The sequence below is a fragment of the Micrasema longulum genome, unplaced genomic scaffold, assembly GCF_059751315.1.
Source record: "Micrasema longulum isolate JH-2025_06_02 unplaced genomic scaffold, ASM5975131v1 h1tg000473l, whole genome shotgun sequence".
Lineage (NCBI taxonomy): Eukaryota > Metazoa > Arthropoda > Insecta > Trichoptera > Brachycentridae > Micrasema > Micrasema longulum.
In genome coordinates, this window is record NW_028277671.1 from 65602 (window position 1) to 82132 (window position 16531).

General features: G+C 32.4%; 1 protein-coding gene across 1 annotated transcript in view; it reads right to left on the reverse strand.

The window, feature by feature from the left end:
* Window positions 1–16531, reverse strand: part of Ptx1 (pituitary homeobox homolog Ptx1) — a 104555-nt gene that overhangs the window by 19976 nt on the left and 68048 nt on the right. Inside the window, exon 4 of the mRNA XM_088226918.1 lies at window positions 3723–3988. Coding sequence (XP_088083044.1) covers window positions 3723–3988 — 266 coding nt within the window. The remainder of the gene's footprint in view (window positions 1–3722; window positions 3989–16531) is intronic.

A 16531-nucleotide genomic window follows, 5' to 3' on the forward strand; every position in this document is an offset into this window, starting at 1 on the left:
TTGTATCTACTAAGCCTCTTTTTGTGGCTTGTTGCGACATCAGGATACCACAATTACAGAGAATATTCAACAAACGTTACGTCATGTCAGTTTGACTTTATAACGTCGTCATCACCACATGATCCTGCCCATCAAAGTTCGGAGCGGACTACAGAATGTTGATTACGAATAAACCCGGAATATGTAAATTCACCTCCATTCTGCTGCGCTTGGCGTAACTCGCAACTCGCCTGACAAAAGTTTCGCCTGGCCACGACGGCTTCCAGCGACATCTCCCGCCCTCATCCGTCACACGCCAGGGCCGCAGGCTGCAAGCATTCATTAGCATGCGGGAGCCGCGTCCCCTAATCCGGCCCTGATGATGTGCAATCCTAATCGCGCTAGGATTAAATGCAGTGCCGCCCGTGATGACTGCAGCATGATGACGCTGGCCGAAATACGAAGAACTTGACTCTTTGTGCCTCGTGCCTTGATTAATGACAAAATTTCTCAAGGCCCTTAGAATAACTAAATATATTCTAAATATCGATTCTAACTTCCGCGTTCCTTATTTCAAGTACAACTTTCGTTTCGGTAAGAATTTCAGTATCAATAGTATGAGGCACTTATTTAAAATGTTATCGTCATCATCATTCCCTTTACACACCTAATGGTGCATAGGGCACTGCATTGGTACACCAATCGCAGCGTATTTTGATCATTTTGTTACATGAAATAAAGATGATCTGTCTTACACTCCGAGGACTATAAAATATTTTAGTGTAAAAACACATTTTTTTAAAGTATATATTTTTATGTCAACCATGTCGGGAATTGAACCCGAGACTCCTTGCATTTTAGGCAAATTAAAATTTTTATCATTATCATTCCCTTTTCGCACCTAATGGTGCATAGGGCACTGCATTGGTACATCAATCGCAGCATATCTTGATCATTATTGTTGCATGAAGGTAAGGTGATCAGTCTTACGCTTTTGGTACCAGCCAAGGACTATGAAATATTCCAGTGGGAAAACACCCTTTCAAATAAATATTTCGTATCAACCACGTCGGGAATCGAACCCGAGACCTCTTGCACGGTTGGCCGAATTTAAAATTTACCAGCTGAAATTATTTTTTTAAAGATTTACCACTTAATTTATTAAATTAGCGTGAGTAATGAAAATGTATCACTGTTCAAGTAAGCATGAGTGTTCAAAAGAAAATTTGAAGTACTAGTATTTTTAAATTGCTGTTTAAAGCCCGTTTTCTTTTCAATAGTTTATAATGTAGTGATATGATTTTTCATAAAATCATTTATACCAGGTAATCTTTATCAAACTAGTGAATTAAAAAATGAATACGGGGTTAATTTATATTGTATCTTTAATTTGAATATTACCCAAATAAACTTGTTGCAACAGAGAGGGGAAACATTTTTGAGGAAGGAAAAAGAAAACCAGCCAGTCTGCAAGCATTTACTCAAAACATTGCTGAATATTACCTACTCAAGTCTACAACTTTAAAATTTAATTTTACCCGAGTTTATAAATAAGGAGAGCTAGTTTTGTAATAATAAAACTATTCAAATAAAAACCAAAGATATGAAAATAAAAACACCTGCAATACATTAATTTTAGAAGATAAAGTTCTCGAAAATAACAAACTAAAAATATTCAATCCATCTTGACATTTGATCGTATTTATAGTTTAAAGCCTTGTTTCTTTTATATTTATAAGTGTGTGTATTTAGAAAATGAAGACATTTATTTCCTCATTCGTAAATAAAACATTTTATTTAGTTAAATAAACATTTTCAAAGATTTAAACTATTATATCTGATAATTTTCTTGTTTTCCGGGCTTTAGAAAACTGCACATGTCTTTAGTTAATTGAATTACCTATTTGTAAAAATTATTTCGATAATGCTTTTGTTAATTAAACAAAAAAACATATAATTTACTAAAGCAATTTACACACGCACGTGGTTAACTGCTTTTTATGTTACGAGAAGGCATAATAAGTTAATTGTAATCTTTTAAATCTGATTATCTGATATAATGCCGTTGGAATTAAACTTGAAGCTTGGCTATAAAAGTTTGTTTATACAAAGTATGTATCTGTTTAAGTATGCTGATAATTTATTATGCATAAAGTGTCTTTTATTAATATAAAATTTGTGTGCAAGTAAATGCAAAATTTTAATTTTTTAGATGAAAATTAAAATTATAGTTTTTTTTATTTACGTTATTCCGAAATAATGTTAAATAAGTAAATAATTTGCATTCGGTGAGCTCAAATTTTGCCGTTCTATGAAAGAAACATTTTTGTTGTTTATTGATTTATTATTTGATTTCTGTAAAAACATACTTTCGAACCTTGGGAAGATTGTGGCACGCAGCTATTTTATTTAGCTGAACAATTACTGTTGAAATTAAATCTTGTTTTTTTTATTTTGTTTTTATAAACATAAACGGCAAATCTTCCTTTTATAAACATTTATAATATTAACATATTTGGCTTAATTTTCTTTTTTTAAACATGAATGAACCCAAGATTAATAAAAATAAAAATAAACCAAAAATTATACAAGATTTATATTAAAAACATTAACCTAAAAAATATACAGCATATTCAGTAGAAAGTTTAAATAATAAAACATTCTACAGTAAAACGACAAGAAAATCATAAGTACTGTATCACGCAGCTAGGCAAAGTGAACAAAAAACTGTATATATATATATATATATATTATGAAATGCATCTTATATATATATATGTATGTAGCAATAATTTAAGCATCAAACGAATTGTTCACTAGTCCTCAACGGGAACGAGGAAATAAAACGAGACGACAAAAATAAAAAAAACACTTTTTGAAATATATAGGAAATAGATGGCTGTTAAAACATTTTCAATTATAGATGATGACGAAGATGATGACGCCCATGCACTGTGTGTAAATTACTAAAGAAGTTAAAATTGCATTTGATATTGAATATCAACATCATTCCATTTTAAAATACTAGCCACCTTAACGATTAATTATTGTCAGTTTAAAAACCAGTATTTGTTAGATTTTGTGTTGTTTTCTTACAACGATTCATGCGAAATTTGAACCAACGAAACGCGTTGTAAATTATTCGAAGCAATGTCATCCGTCCTCTGAATCAAGAAATTATTTTTGTTGAAGACGTCTCTGTTGTGTTACCGTCCACCTCCGCCTCAACCTTTCTTGGAGAGCTCATGAATCCCAGGATTACTGCTAATCCCGCGAGGGATTTAACTTGTTTACAAAAACTGAAAGTATTCATTCGACTCTGTGGAGCACTATTTTAGAAACGATATAACGCGGATTGACGAGTTCATTTGGGGCCAATGCTTCAACGATCATCAAATACATTTAAAATTCTGCAATGACAATTTATATTTACATTAAAACATTTGCCAATAATTCAAAATAATTTATTACCAACGACTCATATTCAGTATTATTTGTGAAAAATATTTTGAAACATAATCATATTCCTGTCCGCACCCAAATATGTTACATGACGCTAAGGCGATCAGCCTTACGCTTCGGGTGCCAGTCCAGAAACATAGATATTACAGTGTAGAACCACCTTTTTAATTAATATTACTGTGGCATTTAGCTAAAGAGGTGCAAGTTGCTGATTTTGATTTAACTTATTCTACCTATTGATTTTTGTTAAAAAAAATGATTTTAATTTAATATCGACTTACCCTAACTCTAGCTTCTGTAAGATTCGTCCACATGGCGATCTCTTCCCTCGTGGACATATCAGGGTACCTATTCCTCGCAAAGGTCGCCTCCAGCTCTTGCAGCTGCTGCGATGTGAAGTGCGTCCTCTGCCTTCTTTGTCTCTTGTTCTTCTTGTCATTCTTCTCCCCGTCCATCCCTCCTCCGCCCACGCCCCCGTCATCACCGCCCAGCCCAGGTGTCGTGGACTCGGTCTTGATGGTGGTTTCAGAGTTCAGGGAGCGATTTCCTGAAAAGGGAAACATACCGTTAGAAACATACGGGCTATGGTGAATATTTTTTGATTCTGTAATGTCATGCCAGTAAAACAACTTTGAAGCTACAAATTGATAGTAGTATTTTGTTGATCCGGAATATAAAAAAAGAGTTTTCCACACTTATAACACTAGATTAAAAACCAAAGGTTCCCTTGTCATTTTCCGAATTACAAATCACTTCGGAGAACGAGCATTAAATTATGTTATTTCAACGTCGTTTTATGATCTCCTGCAAACCATCATTACCATGGAAAATCTTCAATAAAAAAAAATAAGAGCTGCTGCTTAATACTTTATAGTGAGTGTTAAAAGGTAATAAATAAATGTATGTACTATTATTTAAATACCTCGGCAGCATTCTAACAGAGACCTTCGACCCAGATATAGAAATTAAATGCAAAAATGAGACAGCAAGAGCTGCTTTTAATAAAATAAAATCCCTCTTCTGCAATGCTGATCTCAACTTGAAAATAAGGCAAAGATTAGTTAAATGTTATGTGTGGTCTGTATTGTTGTATGGCTGTGAGACTTGGACTCTAAAAGTAAACACTATGAATAGACTGGAGGCTTTTGAGATGTGGTTGCATCGCAGAATGCTTAAGATATCTTGGACAGACCTGATAACGAACTCAGAAGTCTTAAGTCGAGCTAGAACGAACAGAGAACTCTTAACCAGCATAAAAGTTTGTAAAATTTCATATCTGGGGCATATAATGCGTGGAGAAAAGTACCACTTGCTTCATTAAATTTTGAAAGGCAAGGCAAGGTCACAGAAGGGCTGGAAGAAGACAGATGTCCTGGCTGCGAAATATACGAGACTGGACTGGCTTCAGGACTGTGGAGCAGATTTTCAGGGCAGCACAGGGCAGGGAGACTTTTGCCAGAGTGATTGCCAATGTTGGAGATACCTGACAGGGCACCAAGAGAAGAAGATGTACTATAAATGGTTGTAAAATAAACCTGTCCTAAAAAAATGCGTCTCACTGAAAAGTTTTAAGACTTAGTGAGTAACTTATTATAATATGCTACTAAAAATACCAAACGAATGCCTTTCTGCAGCGCTGAAACTAAAACGATAAATATTTTTTGATTTAAATCATTTATTAACAATTCTTGTTGAAATTCCATTGAAATGATGTAATAACGTATATTTACATATAAGTTATTAAATATTTTGTTAATAATCAAACTAATTTCTTTAAATAATTGCAAAAAATGCCTAATAATTATACATTTATTTTGCTACGATAATTATATTTCATAAGAGTTTATGAAATATATATCAAGAAATGATCTTTTACTGTAAACGCGGTTTTAAAATGTATTAATAAAAGAAAGATTATTTCAAATAATTATTTTCCACGTAACTTAAAACATATAAAAGCAGTCCACAAACTAATAAACGTGATTGACGGTATTTTTGATTCGTTGTTTTGGCTAGTTTATTTGTAATCTGATCCTCTTCCTGTCTCCTTTCAAACTCATTACCTGATTCCACACTTCTCATGATACAATGTAAGTATTTTTATTAATAAGTATTTTTATTAATAAGTTTATAAATATTTGCAAGCTCTTGCTGCCCACTAAAAAACAGCTGTAATTTAAAAATGGATTTCGATGGCTCAGTACCATACAGAAATAACTAGAAATTACAAGTTTTGAAAAATAGCTGACCAAAAAAATAACACACAGAAGTGGGCACTCACAAAAAGTAATTAGTTTTTATAATTTTACCAAAACCTACGTACAACTGTTGCAGTGAAGTTATGTCATACTTATTTTTAAATTTATTTTAGTGATTATTTTAGACTCCCAATACATTAAAACAAGAAGCATAAAGTTTCACTGAAAAAAAAAATTCAAATACTCAAGCGAAATTATTTTTTTGAATTATTTTTCCACGCTTTGTGAATTTTATTTTATTTGTGGGAAAAAGTAGAAAAAAAATAGCCAAACTTCTTCACAGCGGGGCGAGGACTGTAATGTGGCCGCCTACAATTTATGAAAAAGATATGAAAAAACATTTTATTGGATATTAAGAGATCTGATATACCCAATCAATACTCTTCTATCATTCTTTCTACTGGTTTTATCTTCTAACCTGATAAATATTATAAGTTATTGTATTGCTTATCTACACAATTTTTAATTTTATCACTCATGATCTTCTTCTTCTTCGTTTTTTAATGGCCTTTTCACCTCTCTTACACACATGATCAATGTTTCAGCTGTTTTACTTCACAAAAGTCAATAGATAAAAGAGTTGTAGAAATGTGGATGTTTGAACATAGGTAGAATGGTGTATGTTACAGTGTGTAGGGTGGCTACTTAAACCAGCCAATGACAGGTCATAGGCCCTCTAAATGCGTAGACTTCCATATTTCATTTTCAAAAATCTTTTCCCTCTCTGTTGCAACAAATTTAGACCTTTATAACTCCCTAGGGAGGATATCCAGCCTATCTACAAACATTTGGACATACTGAAAATATTGTTGATTAAAAAACACCATTTCAATGCCAATACAAAGAGTATATTATGTTTATTTCTTTATTTTTCATTGAAACTGGTCAAATTCGTATTAAATTCTTTTTTGTATTATAAAAAAACAAATGCATGCATTATTTTTCATTTGCTAAAGTAAAAAAAAAATCCAACTGTTATGAAGGTTTGATTATTCACTCTTTTCTCAATAGTGATATTATTATTAGTATCAAAAAAAAAAATTCTAAATCATAGATTCATAAGATTCCTGAAAATATTATACTTGGTATCATTTATGGAAATAAAACGACACCTCCATAAACTAAATGTTTCCAATTCATAAATAATAATTATATCGTCTTGATCGTAGAACAACGACAGTTGTGATTAATAAATTTGCCTTGAGTGTATTTTTTTTCAAGTGGTAAGGTAAGTCATTGTAGTGTTTAAATCTATCGTATGGTATTTTTGACTCTCCTTCGTTTGCCTTTACTTTTTTAATGTGGTAGTGTTGTTGTTGTCTGGAGTTATATTTGTGCTTGTCAGCATTTTTGGTTAATGTCAAGATATCGTTGTGTTTGTTTCCCAGTCCAATTTTGTGTACAATTTTTATCGTCTAAATTTTCGTCAAGTATTTCATGTCAAACTGGTGTGTTTTTTCGTACAGCTCAGTCTTAGGGTTCAGGTGGGGTACGTTAGTTCAATTACATAGTTTATTTTGTTGTCTTTGTACCTTTTTTATGTCTGTCTTGTTACCGATTCCACAAAAAGCGATCATGTTGCTTAATCTTTTAACATAAGCTTCATACATCGTGAATATGACCACATTTCCGATTATCGTGGGCAACTGAAATGGCTCAAAATTAGACAGCGGAGAGATTATTTCTCCTTCTCACTTCTGTTCAATGTACTTCATAGTCCTAACGCTCCTATATACCTGCGTAAAAAATTTCAACGCTTATCAGTTCATGGTTTACCTCTTCGTTTTAATTCTCAAGGCACTCTCTTAATACCCATCCACAATTCCTCTTTCTTTTCTAACTCATATAGTGTCCATGCGGCTCGACTGTGGAATCATCTCCCATCCACCAACAAAGATGTTACTACATCTCTGTTTAAATCACGTCTGAAGAAACATCTCCTTTCTCTTCCTTAATCTCTCCTCCTTTCCTCTATCCTCTTTTTTCCCCTTTCCCATTGAGTAATAGTTTTTATTCAAGGTAATTTATAAACAAATACGTTTTTTTAAATATTTATTTCGATTTAATATGTTCTGTAACTTAAACTATAAAAAGAAAACTATTATTTTATTGATTGATTGGAAGAAATTGCCATTTGGAAATAAGCCCGCCAATGCAGAAATAACATTATGTCCAAAAAATTAAATAAACAAATAAAATAAAAATTCCTTATAAAACTAACCCAGGTGTCAAATAATATACAAGGTGTTCTTTAAACCCTGTCACATCTGAAACCACAATGATCAGCATGGGCAAGAAGACTTATTAGCATATTCAAAAATATATTTAGAACAAAGAAAATTTAAAAAATAAAATATTTAAAAAAAACAAATGGTTGCTTATTTCTGTAAGGGAGAAGTGAGGGGAGCGCGGCGTAGTATCAGATTCTCCCCTCCCCCTCCTCGTTTCTCCCCTGCAGAAGTAAGCAACCATTTGCTTTTTTTGATATTTTATTTTTGAAATTTTTATTCGTTCTAAAAAATTATTTTAACGTGCCAATATGTCTTTTTGCTCATACTGATCATCGTGGTTTCGGATCTGACAGGGTTTAATGAACAATCTGTATAATAACATACAGGTGCATACGGCATTACATTGGTGCACGATTCGCAGTGTATTTTGATTATTTTGTTACATCAACGTAAGATGATCAGTCTTACGCTTCTGGTACCAGTCCAGGGATTATGAAATATTCCAAAGTAAAAGCACATATTTAAATAAACGTTTCATGTCAACCATGTCGGGAATCGAGCCCGAGACCTCTTGCATAGTAGAAAAACGCGCTGACCACTATACCACGAGGCCGATAAATCATATACTGTGGTATAAATAATATAATATATCGAATAATATACTATACTATTTATCAAGTTGTAACATAAAGTGTCGAAAAAGATTTTAAACCTCTCTCATGTAAAGTTGGAGAAAATCATATACGTCGTTGTTCTATCTACGAACATGACGATATATTAGTTTTTGATTGGAGAGAATTGAAAATTCAAACCAAACACGCTTTATTATTGCATCGCGTTTGATAAGAGAACCTACCTATTTTTATATTACTGATAAGATATAGAAATAAAACCTGATTTGACTATCTGGGTAATTTAATAATAAACTCTATAAAATTTTATGTAAATAGTTTATATTTTTTTTTTTGTTACAAAACATAACATTTTATTTTATATTTTGCATTGCAGCATTCTTTTATGGTTTCAACGCAAATATAAAAAAATATAAAATGTTGTTTTTCAATATTTTTCTATGTTTGTACAGGTGTGATCTTTTTGTAAATGCCCGTTGGCCGTATAGCATTTTTAATTTTTATTGTTGAAAACATTTTAAATATAATTTTTCCTTTATATTTCAGTTTTAACCATATAAATATTTGATTTTTTTGTAAGCGCCCGAAATAAGTAAACGGGTGTTATGAATTGAGCAACTGTATTTAATTTGTTTTTTTTTTAAATAATATAAATAAGATAAATTTTCTTTTTAAGTGGGTCATATTTTAAAGATTATAAGTTAATAATGCTACTTAAAGATAAATATTAAAATGTCAATGAACAATTATTTATTAAATCCACTGCGATTATGTTTTATGAGCCTTATTCTCAAATTTAGCTACTGTTTTTTTATTGCAATTGGGCAAAGGTTGCTGTTTTTTTTTATTCTGATATTTTCTTTTTATATTCACTTTGTCACATGTCTACTTTCATCTGTGGATTTTATTTTTATCATTCGCCCTATGCCCAGATTCTTAAACAGATTTATTTATTAAAATTATTTTAATCACGTTTATATATTTATATATAGTTATACCTATACCTATCAATAACTCTGAATATTTTGTTAAATTTTACCGACTTTTATTTATTCCTGAATATTTGACTTTCCCTTTTATTACTACTTATTGTAATTGAAAGCTGTATTTTAAATAAATATTCAACTTATTATTGAGACAAGAAGGCATAGAAAAAGATGCAATCAATTTATTATTGTAGGATGCGGTGATGAGTGTGAATAGTTTATACATTTTATTATTAATCGTTCTAAAGGATGATGGGCGTTTTGGTACCGATTTGGTACACATGTCCAATCAAGATAAGTCATATATCGTAGAATAGCTGTGTTCAAGTGAACAAAAATATTTTAAAACGACAAACCCGTATAACTTGCCCGTTTTAAAATTTCCTCTTCAGAAGGTACTGGATTTTTAACAAGAAACATAATTGTTTATAATGATATCTTCATTTCTAATTCACCGATGTTTATGATTTTTAGACAAAATTGAAGCTAAAAGAATTAACTAGGTAACGATGAAAATAACACTAAAAACGGTTCAGTACTTTTAAAGTCAGCGGTGATCTATCTGCTGAACAAAAAAATACTGATTCGTCAATTGATGTTGATGCATCATATTTAAGCAAGTTTTTATAATTATTAGTGTTAACCCTGAGTGCAAGTAAGTAAATAACTGGCATAGCTAGTAGTAACGCAGCAACCGGAATGCCGCGGCGGTATTGTTCCCTACCTCGCTAAATGCTTTTTTAAAAGTCCGGGCATATACTCGAATTGATAACTTTACTTTACTCCGAATGGATAGCAAATCAGGACTAGCGCTATAGTTATTCTTATTTTACTCAAAAATTCGATTTTAGTTTATAGACAAATGAAGATAACTCTCGGAACTTCCCATTGTAATAGAGCCATCCTTGTTTCGCGACACTGGCACAGGACTACAACTCTGTTAATATTTTTTTTACACAATTGTTAAGTGAAATTACACATGGTAAAATGCTTCGTAATTTTTTTTTTTAAATAAGCTTTAAACAATAAAATGTAAAATGTTTTTCAATGCACGATTTATAAAGATGTTATCATAATTCATGTTATAAAAATGTCAAACAACGGTTACCTGTTTGTGTTGGGATGACTTCATCGAGTTTTTAGTACTTATATTGTCAAACACTAAAAAATTATCGGCATTCCTTATCCATGTCACGATAACAATCTTTATTTTCCTTCAAACATGTCGATACACGGAATAAATACATATTTTATCTCGTATTTTGTCAAAAAATACATTTTTAAAACTTATTTATAGATTTAATAAAAAAAAAATTTTCACCACAACTGACCCAATAAGAAGTGGTGAAAAAGAACTGATCAGAAATCTTTTTTTCTCTTTTACCTCTCTCTTTTATTTGTAAAGTTTTAGATCTTAATCTTAAAAGGTAATTTTAATGTAAATAAATGTATACATATACATATTTAGATTAATATTTATATTTGTGTTCTTGCTTTATACTGTTTTTTTTTATTTTTTTTTATATTGCTTTAGTTACATTTAGTCACCCACCATATTTCTTTCTAAATGAATTAAACCATAATCGATGTTTATGTTTTTTCTTTAATTTCAGTGTATTCTTTTTCCCATCATCTTTTTTATATTTGTTCACTGTATCGAAGTATTATTTTATTGTTTTGGTTGAGGTTTTATTGATGTCTGTACACGTTTTTAATTTTTTTTTACTAACACTAATTTCTGAGCAACCGATGGCAAACTCTTGGCACATAGTTTATCGAGACAATTTTTGTTTAATATTGTATATAAGTAATTTTTTGATTAAAGAAAAAACTGTTGATATTCCACCCTCTATGATAAACGTAACCAGTGTAAATAAAACCGGTTTGTGGTCTCGTGGCTAGTGTCACCGAATCAGAGATCCGAGGGTCAAACCCCCCTCTACCACAACTTGATTCCCATTTCTCATAGTGAGTTATTTACAACATAAGAAAGCAATTTTTTTTTCCTAAAAATAATAATTAGGAACTCAACCTAAGCGCTTTGTAGCTACAAGATGCGTTTTGATATTAACGTCAGCAGCGTCTTCTCTTCGATACTATGCAGAAAAAACAACCTCTCATCAGACTGGTCATGCCTAACTAAAATTGAAATTTCGATGTCCCGTTTTATGCACCTCAAAACTGAACCGATTTTGTTGTTTTTTTTTTGGAAAAGTATTAAGATAAAGTTGTCTGTGTCGGTACCTTTTGCATTTTTCAAAAACAGTTATAATAATTGTATACCGTACGCCCGAAGACAACTGATTAAACTGAGCGCTTTAAAAAGGTTTTTGGATGGTTCTAATTCCCATAATAAACAATTCATTGAAAAAACGGTAACAACACGCCAATGATAAGTTTCTAAAGTATGTAAAAAAATATTGTTCTAGTGCCATAATCCAAGGAGAAAACACGGAAATTCATCTGTAGGAAGAAAACTGCGTTTCATCTCAAATAATCACGTTAGGGATGTTAAGATTTTTTAGGCCTTTTAATATACCTACTCGTACCACAATTTCTGTTCAACGGAGAAGTTACGCTGGCACTAGTTTACAAGTCGAAATGATAAAAATTGAATATTGGTATTTTCTCTCGTGGCGGGTGATGGCGGCATGTTCCAACAGCAGTAATGGTGTCAGCAGAGAATGATGGATGGTCGGCTGGTGTGGCTAGCGGCTGCTACACACAAAGGTTTATCGCTACACAACTTTACCAATACACAACACAGTGCTGATAAAAAACACTCTGATAAAAGGACGTTTATTACCAACACATAAAATAAGCATTTTAATTATTCAATCCGCGACATTACAATACCACTTTTAATTTTTTTTCCTTGTTTATTGCACTTTTTAAAACTACGATATATTTTTGGCAAATTTATGATTCCACTACTCTTTAATATAATTTTTTAAAAAGCCAAGAACCCATTTTTCAATTAAATATTTGATTTACCCAAATATTTTCATATTGGGGACATTTTCTTTTAGTCGTAAGCTAATAACTGTGTGCGTGTTATAAAATGGTAAATGAGTTGCAGCATAGCGGAGTTCGAACTTTTTACCTAGGAGCCTAGGATCTCCTGATCTGGAGTAAGCGACACTACCCACGGAACCACAAAACGTCTATAAAATTATTAATTATTTATTTAATTTGTTTACCTTAATGAATTGGTGAATTATAGAACTCTCAGGCTTAAAAAAACTTGTTTAATTATTATGGTTTTCCGGTATCATCTAGAGTGGTAGTGTACCAATTTATTTGTAGGCAGTAGTGGTCATTATCAGACCACCAAGCACAGTGAAAAGATATTTTTTTATTCTAAAAACACAGTTTTACTTTAACTTTTCCCTCACTAAGCATCCAAAAATTACACATGATCCGAACGGGGGGATCAAACGACCCCAGCGCCTTCTTGTATATGGCATCAGGAGAATAAAACGTTGGAAGTGTTTATGACCATGGAATAAATTATTTATGTTTTCGCGTACACATATTTTACTCATTCGTGTATATTATTCATTTTTGTTAGTTTGCCGAATGCTTATGTACATTAAGTGAAATTGACCAAATCGGTCTATAGGGGATTCGAATCCCCCCCTTCGGCCGGCTAGGTCAAGGCATACACTGTATGATGGTGTCATTTCCAAGATATACAATATGATTTCAGATAAGGACTTTTTTGGTTTGAGCAAAATCACATTCAACGATTATAATCTTACCGGGAAACGAACCAGATACCCGACGTGTGCGAGGCGAGCATTTAACCGCGGATGCACCAATCAATTCAATCCCAAATACCTATAAATCATTTATTAACATTATCATTATTTACTTTTAACATATATTTTGTGTTCCTCACCGTGTCACTGGAAGTAAAAATTTGTTAGTTGTCAAATTTCCTAAGAAAAATGTGGGTTTTTATGGCCAAATATCCGGAATATGGTAGATTAGTACATTCCTCGCAAAACTTTGGGGTGTAAAAAGATTGAAGCGGTTTAGATCGAAGTCTTTTAATATTTACATTTTGTTCTTGTATGCATTTTGTGTACCATTTTTTTATTGTCCTTGTCTTTATTAAATGTATTTATCTTCTGTTCGTGCAGTTTCTTGTACGTATTTTTTAAAATTAAAATATATTTGAATGAAAATATAAAAAAACATGTTTAAAAAGTAAATATATTTTTTCTCTGGTATTCGGTAAATCGAGTAGCACAACTCTTACAGCGTAGTTACCTACCGGAGAGAGAGAGATTAGCGGCGGACAGTTTTAAATGATCGGAAGGATTTTGTATCTACGCCGCTCTGCGAAGTATTTTGCCGTTCTGATATGTTTATGCGGTCTTCCTTTTGTGGATTCTCGACTTGGAAATTTCGAGTTATTTATCGCCTGAAAGTAGAACTTTTCAAAACAAATTTGAGACAATTTCAGACTCCTTCCTCTTAAACTCCTACAGAGATGACGGGCGTCTTTAGATACAGTTACCTTATAATAAAATTATACACGCGTAACTATTACATTTCTCCCTTGTATCCCCGGGAACAATCAATATTACACGAGGGAAGATAAAATATATATATATATATATATACTAGCGGACCCGACAGACGTTGTCCTGCCCGAACGTTGGCAAAAGATTTTTCATTAATAAGTAGGTACCTAGGTACTTGTTTTTTATTGAATGCCAAAACTAAAAATGATTCATATTCAAATATTGAATTAAAGTAGGTAAGTTTATGGTGGAATTCCAAAACATAAAATAAATATTTTTTCAAATATGGCACTCTTTTTGCAAACGTCAAACTCCGGTCTTCTCACTAAAGCTCGGGTTTCCTAGGACAGCGGTGCCCGTATTTTAACGGCCGTAGTGAACATTGATGCGGTTGACAGCCGTCGTAACGGTGACTAGATAGTGGTTTCCTATAAAAATGGTGTTGATAACACCGTTAAAAAATAAAACCACTCTCTCATCACCACTACGACGGCTATCCACCGCATCACCGTTCACTACGGCCGTTAAGATACGGGCACCGCTGTCCTAGGAAACCCTAGCTTAACAGAGAGGTCTATTTATGTGGGAATATGATTTTTGAAAATGTACTAAATTTAATATTATTTCAATATTACCAAAAATCCAGTTAAAAGAAATAAATGGGTAGAAATTATAAGGAATTTAAGGAAAGAATCTGATTGAGATCCACAAAAAACAAATGCTGTTTGTTAACATTTAAAAACAAACTTTTTTTAAACACAAAAAAACAACATCTTTCCGTTTTTTTGTAAATGAATTCTCCTCAAATGTAACCCTGGTAGATCGAAAAGTAAAACATTTATGCTCCTTAATTCTTTTTTACATATTAGATTGAAGATTTTAATACCTACGAACACGCACAGTGTAAAGATCTATATTTCTCTGAAAACCGCACGTAAATCTGTTAAGCCGTTTAGGAGGATTTCAGTGACATCACACGTACATTATATGTATAAAGAAACATATTTTTCATTTTATTTATTTGAGATCAAATTTCAAACACGAAGAAGAAGAGATAACACATATAACACAGTGCTTGTAAGAAATGTTAAACATTGTTTTCGGCATAGAAATAAGAATAGTTCGGAAGAAGCGTACTATTTGAAAACATCGGACAGTGTCTGAAAACCCCCCCCCCCCCCCTTTGCCCCACTTTTGCCGCGCACATGCGTGAAGTCGCCGCGTAATGTGGCCAGATCGCGAAAAAAATATAATCATAATACAAATGTAAGATAATTCTTGGTTTCGGTTATGTCACTATAAACTGTGTCTCTGTAACCAACTTACGTATGTATAATTTATTTATTTATTATATATATACGGCCTAAGCCAATTACAACAGTTACATGAAGAAACATAAATGCAAGAAACTGAACAAAAAGAACACAAAACTATTTAGCAAAGACAAACAAGGGCAAAACAATAATAGTATACAATATATTTAAAAAAACGAAAGATCAAAAACTTTGAGCTAAACCATGCCAATCCAACTTCATCCCACGCTGTTTAGTCGCGAAGAGATCTACGAAAAGCCAGAAGATCTATCCCAAAAAATTCCAAGTCGTGTGATGTTTTAATAAATACACAAAATAAAAAGGTTACCGTCGAAAACGATCATAAATAGAAATTTAATTTTCCGCTCGTCTAGACTTGAATGTTTCTCAGAAAATTCACTTTGTCGAGATTGTGACAATCTGTGAGTTACTTAGAAAACGAATCAATTAGTTGACAAAGGGAGTTTTATTAAGACGCGAGTAGTGCCACAGTATGGCCCGGCCACAGTAGAATTACGAGTCACCCGTATCTTCTGGCTATTGAGACTGCCAAGTCTGTTGTCAGTAGACAGTCAGGTAATATTTTCTATTTGATCCCCTAATCCGCGAGTTATCCACTATTATCCCCGCCTTACACACGGACTAACACGATTAGTTTTGATTTCCTAACAAGTGACTGATATTTGATAATTAATCTCCTTTTATATCGAATTCGTATCAAAAAGATGTGTATAAAATTTGAGGTAGTTTTATTACGCCTGTATTTTTTATTTTAAAATTCAATTTCAACGTTAACAATTGTCGGATATTAAAAGAGGAATAAATAACCCCCTTGAGGAGGGAATATGAAAGTCAATGTATGTATTACAGTGCTTTTGCGCTAGGTGTTGTTTGACAGTAATACGTTTAGCAAAGGTATTTACATTTTTTTTTTTACATTTTTTTTTGCACCACAACAGGCCAGGAGGCCTAATTACAGTGGTAAATTACATCACAGAGCACCCAGGCTTGAGAAAAATCACATTTTATTTTTGTGTTCTCACCGGGAATCGAACCCGGAACCTTCCGTGCCTGAGTCAAGCGTCTTGACCACTACACCACGGAGGCCGCCAAGGTATATGGGTATATTAATGCTTTC